The sequence below is a fragment of the Capsicum annuum genome, chromosome 9, assembly GCF_002878395.1.
Source record: "Capsicum annuum cultivar UCD-10X-F1 chromosome 9, UCD10Xv1.1, whole genome shotgun sequence".
NCBI classification, from domain to species: Eukaryota; Viridiplantae; Streptophyta; class Magnoliopsida; order Solanales; family Solanaceae; genus Capsicum; species Capsicum annuum.
The window spans coordinates 4,792,977-4,803,689 of record NC_061119.1 but is presented as its reverse complement, the minus strand read 5'-3'; the positions used below and the strand labels follow the sequence as shown (position 1 = coordinate 4,803,689).

Below are 10,713 nucleotides of genomic sequence, written 5' to 3'. Positions count from 1 at the left end.
TTTTAAAAAAAAAAACTTATGAACTTCATATTATTACAATAAAGAAATAGAAAATTATTCGGATTAGTCATTATTGGGTTTTTATTATCACTTAAAGCTTAATTTTTAATTAATTATAATTCATAGCCCACTCTGTTTTTTCCTCCTTCTTTTTCTCTAATTTTTTCTCCTTCTTTTTTTTCCTTTTTTTTTTTTTCAATTTTTCTCCTTCTTTTCATTTGTGCGAACTAGCAAACACAAATACAAGTGTGAACTATAAAATACAAATGCGAACTATAACATACAAATACAAGTGCGAATTATAAAATACAAATATAAATGCGAACTATAACATATAAATACAATTGTGAACTATAAAATACAAATACAAATACAAATGCGATCTTTCTATTATATAGAAGAGGTGGTTTCGACCACCTTTCATGCAATTACCAAAAAATTCCTCCACTCCCACTTAATTACATACCATGCCCCAATATATAATAATTCCATTATTTCATTATAATGGTTTAAATATTTAATATATTCTATTAATTTATATTAATTAACTATAACTACATATTGGAAGTAAAAAAGTTTTATTTATTTAATTGGCTATTATGTTCAAAACTAATTTGTTACCACGAATCACAATAATTAATAACTTAAAATATTTAAAAGACATATAGAAATTTTATTGACTCTCATTATTTTAGCAATGCCACATAAATTGAGATAAAAGAAAAAGTACTGCAAATCATAATAATTAACAACATAAAATATTTAAAAGATATATAAAAATTTTAGTTGATTCTCAAAATTGTATCGAAGCCACATAAATTGGGACACCAGGAGTAAAAATATATTATTTGATAATTACGTAAAAATTATTATAAATCACAATAATTAACAAGTTAAAATACTTTTTTAGAAATAGATAAAAGTTCTATTTAACTCTCAAAATTTTATCGGTGCAACATAAATCATGACAAAATAAAAAACTATCTTAATGAATTGCAACTAAATATTTAAAGTAAATCAATTTTATTATTTTAATTGACTTTTATATAGAAAATTAATATTTTTATTTATTTATTTATTTTAGTAAATTTAAATTTTAAAATTATTTTTTTATTATATAGAAATACTAATATTTAAACTTAAATTTAAAATTTTAAAGTACAAAATTAATAAATTTAATTTAATAAAATAAATTTCTAATGAATATTTTCTTAGAATTTGTGTTGGGTCAATATATATCAAGTTAAAAAGAAATAAAGAAAAATATATAGTAAAATTTTATTATTGTGAAAGAAAGATATAATGCACTATCCAATAATGTTTAATAATATCATATTTTGCATGTGCAAATATAGCATTCTGTATTTAATTAATATACTATTTCGGTGAATTATCGATGATTACTATTGGATATGATAAAATTATATAAATTTTTATAGTAATAACATAATCAATCGTTGTTAATTAATTATTATGAGTCATCTAGGTATTAAGAAAATAAATAATATTTAATTAAAAATAAAATAGACATAAAATGCGAAATTAACTTTTAGTGTTTTAAATTAAATTTTTGTCTTTCGAACGATGATTTTACTATATCACTTCTTATTATAAGTCATTTATGTATTAGAAAAATAAGAATAACAAAATGATATGTCAACATAAAATATTTGATTGACTATCAAAATTATATTAGTGCCACATAAATTGGGACGGGACAGAAGAAGATATAAAGCAACATATATTATTTGAAAATGAAATAAAAAGTACTGTAAATAATAATAATTAACAAAAAATAATTAAAAAATTGACTGATTTCTGGTGCTTCAATCGTGATTTTAATGTATCACCCCCAATTAATTATTAGTAGTCACTTATGTATTAAAAAAATAATAATATTGAATCCATGATTTTACTATATATATATATACTATGAATAAAAAATTTCATGATATTTTTTTAGAAAAATAAAAATTACTACATATACTCAAAGGCCGAAAGAGTAAAAACACACAAGAGATAAATGTAGAGAAATCAAGAAGCACCAAATGGATTATTAACATTTGTAACATTCAACACATTTCTAAATATTTCCAAACTCTTCTTGAATCAACACATACACTTGATAAAAATAATAAATAATAATTACATTTTACTATATCACCCCTAATTAATTATTATGGTCATTTAAGCATTGTGCCACATAAGTTGAAATAGAAAAAATATTATAAATCACAATGATAAAAAATTTAAATTATTTAAAAAATATAATTGACTATCGTCTACACAAAACTCTGGACAAGGAGAGTAGCATATATTATTCAAAAATTACATAAAAAGTATTATAAATTACAATAGTTAACAACTTAAAATATCTAAAGACAATTTAATATGTTATATATTTCAAAAAAATTACATGAAAATACTAGAAATCACAATAATTAACAACTTAAAAAATTTAAAAGACATAAAATATTTGGTTGACTCTTAAAATTATATTAGTGTCACTAAAATTAGAATAGAAGAAAAGTATTATAAATCACAATAATTAAAAACTTAAATTATTTTTAAAATATAACTGACTATCAATGCGACAAAAATTTGGACAAGAAAAGTAACGTATATTAATTTGAAAATTACATAAAAAAATATTATAAATTACAATAGTTAACAACTTAAATTATCTAAATACATATTAAAATAACATATGTTGAACTCATGCTAGATTCCGGATGAACATATGCAATTCTTTTATTAAAATTTTTTATTTAAATATATCAAGATTGAAAAGATAAATAAATATCTTAATGTTGGGCCTGTGCTGACACGGGCCATACTCCTCTAGTATAACATATAAATACAAGTGTGAACTATCATTTGTATTTTTTAATTATTGAAAAGGAACGATTGATTTTCTTTCCACGAATACTTGTTTGTATTTATTGATACAAGTAAATACAACTCAATTTTTTATACAAATACAATATATATATAGAAAATCATTTGTTTCATTTGTTTGTCATTGTATTTGTATCAAGTAATATTTATTTATTTACAAATATGAATGATAATTTTGATATACAAATACAAAACGATATATTTGTATCAAATGGTACATTACATATTTATATATTTTAGAATCAAGAAAATATAATTAATGCACTTACTTGTTTGTATACAAATACAAATGATAAATTGTACATAGTCACGACTAAATACAATATGCAATCAACTTACAAATACAAAATAATTTCTTAAAAATAAAAGGCTAGTGAAGATAATAGAATACAAATACAAGTATAATCCAAATATAATCTAAATATACAAACACAATAAAACCATAATATAAATATAATCCAATATAATATGCAATCAATTATAAAATACAAATACAAAATAGTTATTTAAAATACAAGTGTGAATTATATAAAATATAAATGATGGTGCAAACTAACAAATACAAATGCAAGTGTGAACTATTAAATACAAATACAAATGCGAACTATAAAATATAAATACAAGTGCAAACTTTAAAATACAAATAAAAATACAATTGTATCAAAAAATATAAAAATATAAATGACGGTGTGACTACAAATACGAGAAACAATTGTGGTATTTATGTTATCATCCATGACTTGTGCTCGACTAGTTATATTATTCAAAAATACAAAAAGTATAAAATAGAACAAAAAAATAATAAAGAAAATAAGTACAAAAAGAAAATTAAAAAAAATCAAAGAAGAAAAGAAAAGAAGAAAGAGAAATAGAAGTTAGAGATTAAAGAGAGAGAGAGAAAGAAAAAAAACAAAAAGAAAGAAACGAAAAAAATAAAAGTAGGAAAAAATAGAAAAGAGAAGAAGAGAAAATGGAAAAACACAAAAAATAAAAAAAGGATAAAAAAAGATAGTGGTAGTGTTAGGCAAGAAAATATTTAGTTCAACGAGATAAGCGTGATTGGGATTTTTTTCTTTTTAATAATATTGAATTTCATTTTTGGCGCAACTAAATAGAGACTATATTCATATTTTATATGAATAAAACAGAATACAACGAGCATAAGTCGAATACAACGGCTATAATATGTAAAATATGGATATGAAAGGTAAAATTTATAGCAAAATGCTGTTATTTTTTAAAGATCCCAGAAGAAAAGAATAAGAGAAGGAAAATTGACAATAAACATAAGAGTATTCTAAACGAGAAAAGACATAAAGTCGTCATTAAATTTGTCCGAGATTTGTAAAAAGAGACTTTAACTTTGCAAACGGTCCATTACATATTCCATTGGCTCATTTTTAATTGTCATGTTTCGTTATTTGAGAGTTAATTTAATTAATTTTTAAAGTTAAATTACATTAAATTAAATTAGTTCAATATGTTAAAACTAAAATTTAGTTATTCAAAATTTATATAAAAATACTATAAATTATAACTTTTTTTTCATATTTATATGAAGCAAAACATTATAGTTCATAATCAAAATTTACATCGTTTGATGATTAAAAAAAACTATAATAATTAAAAATAAAAATAAAAATAATTTAATCAAATTGCTAAGAAATATGTAAAACAAATCATCGCTAATATTTAGTACCACATGAAGTAAAAGTGACCTAACTCAAATAGACTTATATTTATGAAAGGTAGGTAGTAAACGAAAAATAAGGGGCAAAAAACACACACACACACTCACAAAAAAAAAATGTCCATCCATCCTTTTTTTCTTCACCCTTAATATTTATTATTTATTTTTGAATGATTTTTAAGATATAATAGTACTGTTTTCTCCATCTAAAAATAATTGATATGTATAAATTTTATAGAAATCTTTAAAAAATAAAAATTAAGAGTGTAATTTGATTAATATATCTTTTAGAAAAAAAAATTAAACTTTATTTATTTATGTGTCTCTTAATGAATAGTATTAAAAAATGCATTGATTGACGAATAATATTTAATAATAAGAATAAAATAAGTAGAAAAGAATAAATTATTCATTAATTTTTAAATAAAGTATTATTGTATATTTATTTATAATATAGCGGACAAGTATTATAGTTGAAAAGATGAAAACTATTTGGAACGGATGGAGTATTAAAAATTACTTAGAGATGCTTGCTTTATTCACTTTTACTTTTCACTTCTTAAGATCAATTAATATAAACTTTGATCAATATTTTAATATATATTTTTATTATATTAATATAAAAAAAATAAAAAAAATATAAATTCCAATCTTATTAGAATTATTTACACACTCTTCCACTTTCTTAATTACTTTACTCTTTCTCCCGATTCATATACATAACAAGAAAACTATATATAAAAAATCCTTTATATATGAAAAAACCAACATATACATAATAAATAATAAGGCTGACTCATACACATAACAAGTATGACAAGGCCGACATATATATAACAAGACTGAAATGTACATAACAAAATCGATTCATATACATAACAGGGCCAACATATACATAGAAGTTATGTATATGTATTTTTAAAGAAAAATGAGATTTTTGTAATGTGTTTGGAGAGATAAGATTTTTTGTAATAAGTGAAACTTAAATTGTGAATTTGTGTAATTTTTAGTAAAAAAAATCACAACTTATAATATTTTTTCTATACTTTTCAATCCTCTAAATTTTAAATTTAAACTATCAAATTATAATCATCAAGTTAAAATTAGTAAAAATAAACATGACAAAAGTAAATGAAGGAATTACTGATAGATAGGGGTGTACATAGGTCGAGTTGGTTCATTTTTTATTTTTTTAAAAAATAAAAATCAATCATGTCAGTTTATTAAAACTATAAGCCAAATCAAACCAACAAAAATTATTTTTTTCGGTTTAGGTTTTAGTTGTTTTTTGGGGATTTTTCATTTTTTTCATTTTTTTTATAATATTTAGTTTTTACAATTATATTGTGATCGAAGACTATATCAAATATATTTTCACTCATGTGCTAATGAAAAAACATAATTATGAAAAAATGAGGAGCGAAAAATTCTCTTGAAACTAAAAAGTGAGATGAAGAGTAAAAAGTTTAAGTTTTAAGTTTATATTGAGTTTTGGATCATTTAATTAGCAATTAATGGACAAATATTACAACTTAAAGGCCAAAATCTAAATATATATCTACATCTACTTTCAAATTGTTGAAATACTAAAACTAGTTGAAAAAGTATTTAAAAAGTAGATTATAATTAATATTTTATGTATAAAAAAGTTTAAATATTATATATATATTATGTCGGTTTGATTCGGGTTTGGTTTGACTTTTTTTTTGTCAACACCAAATCAAATCAAGAATGATCAATTATTTTCTAACGCCAAACCAAAATCATAAGTCATTTTTTTTTTCTTGATTTGATTTAGTTCGTCAATTTAGTTTGACTTGACGATTTAATCTGTACATCTTAATAGATATGTTAAGTCAACCAATACCATGTAAAATAAAACTAATGGACCAATAAAGTAACCCAACTTAAATACACTTTGTATTTATGAAAGGTGAGATAAGTTGGGTAGCAAACAACAAACAAAACACCAAAAAACTACCCAAAACACACACACACACAATGGTTCCTTCTTCTTCTTGTTCTTCTTCATCAACAAATCCATCTTTGAAGTTAAAAATTCCATCAACAAGAGGAGGAAAATTAACAATAAACATAAAGTCACCAACATCAGAGATGTATACAGAGGTTAAAGAAGCAGATAAAGTGAAAGATTTGGAGAAATTAATTAAAAAATCATGGGGAGATAATGATGATAATGATTATCATATGATACTTTATCATAAATCTATTATATTAAAAAGTGATCATTTTTTATCTTCTTATAATTTAAGAGATGGTTCTGTTATTAGAGTTTCTATTCTTGCTGAACCACCACATCCTCTTGATCAGGTATGTTTTTTTATTATTATTTATATGTATTTTAGTTACGGTTTAGGGTCAGCATATATTTTATTTCTGTCATTGATTGTGAATTTTGGCACCACTTTAGTATTTGTTATAGTATGATTTGAATTTTCATTTTACAATTGAGCATGGTTATCATGAGTTTACGGTTTAGGGTCAGCATATATTTTATTTTTGTCATTGATTGTGAATTTTGATACTACCATTTTAACAGTGGTTATGGTATGATTTGGGTTTAAATTTTGTAATTGGGTATGGTTATTGTGAGTTTCGGTTTGAGTCCGACATCTGGTTGTGATGATCTGGGAGTTTTGATATTGTTTATTATTGTTCTGGAGTTATGGTTTCTCTGAGTTTCGACTCGAGTTTGGAATCTGATTATGAGTTCTGTTGTGTATCATATATATGACCACTCGTTATTACCCACATTTCGAGCCCAAAACTAATTTAGAGGGCTACCATAATTTTTTGGGATGGATTTAGTTATAATGATCCGGGAGTTTTGATACTGTTTATTATTGTTCTGAAGTTGTGGTTCCTCTGAGTTTCGACTCGAGTTTGGAATCTGATTACGAGTTCTGTTGTATATCATATATGTGGCATTTCGTTATTACCCACCGTTTGAGCCCGATACTAATTTGGAGGGCTACTATAATTTTGTATTTCATATATGTGGCCTCTTGTTATTACCCACGATTCGAGCCCGACACTAATTTGGAGGCTTACTATGATTTTTTAGGATGGATTTAGTTAGAATTGTTTATATTTATTTTCTTTAATTACTTCTTGGGTGTCTCACCGACTTTTATGGGGTGTGGATTTTTAGTCCTTGAATTATGATTAAATTATGATTTCGATCCTTATAGTACTTTATGAATTTATTGTTAAATTATGTTAATTGAATTGCATGAATTGTTTATGGAATTGTATTAATGTAGAATGTGGAGTAATAGTATGAATTAATTAAGAAGTGGAATGATTGATAATTATGTTAAATTTTGTGAGTATTTATAAGTAAAGAGAGAAAAAAATGCATTTTAAATAGTTGAAGTACATGAATATATGATAAATAGTTGAAGTACATGCATTTTATTATTAATTTTTAAATATTTTATTCATCAATTTTTTGATGCGTAATCTTCTTTGCTTCAATTTCATATTATGTGTCATTATTATTACTACTATTTTCTTTATCATACTTCTACTATATTTTCTTTTCATATTTGTGTTGACTTTTAATATATTTTACTTAAGCTAAAAATGTTTTGAAAACAATCATTATTTTCACAAGATAAAAGTAATATTGAGTACATATATATATCATCATCCCCAAATTCTATTAGGTATATTATTGTTGTTATTAAAATAACCAAAACTATATTTGTTTATTTTTTTGTAAATATTGAGGGACAACCAAAAGAAAAAATAGATCTTTCTTCTTCTTGAGTTTAATTTTCAGTGGAGAAATTTAATGCAGAAATTAATAGATAGAATTGAAAAGATAAAGTGACAGCAAGTATGTAGACCCACAATCTTATCTTATCCAATTAAGTACTTTACTTTCTTTTTTTTTTTTTTTTCTCTTTTTCTTATTTTATCTTCACATATGTTAATTTCAAATATCTTATTTTTAATTTCTAGAAGTGCATATATTATCTTGATTTTGACCTGGAAAAACTTATATATATAAACTTATATTTGATTGAAATAATGATAAATTATATTTTCCATACCTAAGAACTAGCATGATGAAAAGAAAAAAAAAAATCCCAAGTAAATGATGAGCAATGTAATGAATATTGATATATGTTAATTATTATACATATATTTATGTTGTTCGAACTCATAAAAATTTTATTTAAAATGTGTAGGCTACTTTATAAATAATGTATTTTTAGAGAATTTGATACACAATAATATTTATGGAGGGGTTCCAGCTAATTGACAGTTTTAATTGAGATATATTTATAATTTTGGGGGTGCTTAAATTTTAAATTTCTCAACTTTGGAATTTGAAACTTTGACTAAATGTATTTTGACTAAATCTTACTTTGGGAATTACATCATTTGGTAGGTAGACATGAAGGTGGTTTATTTAACAACTAAGATTTAGATTAGGTTATAAGTATTATGTTTGATTAACTGTATAAATTTATCTTGTTAATCAAATATAATATAAATTCATTTTATTCCATCCGATTCAGGATTATTTATTTTTGAGATAAACTAATTTAGGAATTATAAACTTTTAGATGATTTATTCTGCATATCAAACGAAATTTTAGTGGTTATTTTTTCATTAACTTTTACTTGATCATTATACTAAATATGTTCTTCTTTATTTATTCAAATTTTAAAAAATTAAGAGATAACTTATCACTTAATTTTTAACTTACTCTTATTATTAACTATATTATTTTTGCATGCATCTCCCAAAGTGTTGAGTTTATGATATTTAAAAGCTGATATAATAAATTTATCATTATATATTTCTTGTTCCTGAAGAGCTATGCTAAGTTAATCCTAAACAAGTAAAAATAAATAAGGGTAATTACCATATGTTTGATTTTATTTATTTTTTTTTTTTTTTGAGTAAATGCACTATTACTGTTTCCATCCTGAACTATAAACGAAATTACTGAGACATACTGTAACTTAAAGGGGATCCTATTACCCCTGGACTAATTAAAATCGTATTTTTGACAATTTTAAGTGCCTACGTGGCACATACGTGTTGTCTACGTGGATTTTCAGTGTGTTGATTCACGCAGTGTGCAACGCATGTGCCACGTAAGTTTTAAAATTATCAATAATATAATTTTAATTAGTCCAAAGGTTAATAGGACTCTTTTAAGTTGGAGTGTGTCTCAGAAGTTTTGTTTATAATTGAAAATAGTACATTTTCTCTTTCTTTTTTAATCTTAATTTCTTGGAAATGCAGAAATCTTCATGTGAAACCAAGAAAAATGCCAAATTTCAACATGAAACAAGCAGCAGCAGCAGCAACTCCAATGGTGAAAATGGTTGTGGCAACATAGTGTATCATATGGCTAAGACGTTCTCCCAATTCTGCTCTTCCATATTTTCAAGCCATTAATTAAAACGACAGCCTGGTGCACTGAAGTTCTCGCTATGTGTAGGGTTCGGAAAAGAGTCGATCACAAGAGTTGTTTAATTTGTGTATCTGGGAGAAGCGGAAGGTGTTAGGAGGACGAAGCGTCCTTTGTCCGGACATATATAAACGATTTTGATGTCAAAATCTTCAATAAAATCGAGCTAATATTTCATTATTATTAATGTTAAGTTACTTATTGTCATGTGATCAGAAGATTACAAATTCAAGTTCTGGAAACAGTCTTTGACGAAAAGTCGAAAATGCATGCAAGGTTAAGTCTTACGTATAATAGACTGTTGTGACTGGGTTCTTTTCCGAACTCTGCACATAGCGGGAGCTTTTAGTGCATTAGACTATTCTTTTTCTTTTTAGGGTTTATAGGATTTATCTTTTTTTTCTTCTTTTTTGAAACTTATTTGTACTAACAATAAGATCTATTGATCTTCATTTGGAGTCTCTTTGGCTTTTTATTTTAACCACAATGAATGTGTCATGTGAGAGATGTTTTAATTACCGGATTTACTACATACACAAAAAAATACCAAAGTTATCGAAAAGGGTTGCGGTAAAGTGATAAGTATTTCTTTATTTTTAATCAGATGCTCAGGATTGTATCTTCCTGGATCTGGAGCCGTCCTTGTTAGGGACAATTTACCCCTAATAT

At 24.0% G+C, this 10,713-nt stretch overlaps 1 protein-coding gene across 1 annotated transcript; it reads left to right on the top strand.

Annotated features, from left to right (window-relative positions):
• The first annotated feature begins 6,456 nt into the window (after positions 1 to 6,456).
• Positions 6,457 to 10,505, top strand: LOC107843115. Its single transcript, XM_016687292.2, has 2 exons — positions 6,457 to 6,919; positions 9,876 to 10,505. The coding sequence occupies exons 1-2, from the start codon at positions 6,515 to 6,517 to the stop codon at positions 10,029 to 10,031; spliced, it is 561 nt and encodes a 186-aa protein (XP_016542778.2). The 5' UTR covers positions 6,457 to 6,514; the 3' UTR covers positions 10,032 to 10,505.
• The last annotated feature ends 208 nt before the right edge of the window (positions 10,506 to 10,713 follow it).

Coding starts and splice junctions, on each gene's coding strand:
- LOC107843115 (XM_016687292.2), top strand. CDS start 6,515: ATGAAAGGTGAGATAAGTTGGGTAGCAAACAACAAACAAAACACCAAA. Junction 6,920..9,875: donor CACCACATCCTCTTGATCAG/GTATGTTTTTTT, acceptor TTGGAAATGCAG/AAATCTTCATGTGAAACCAA.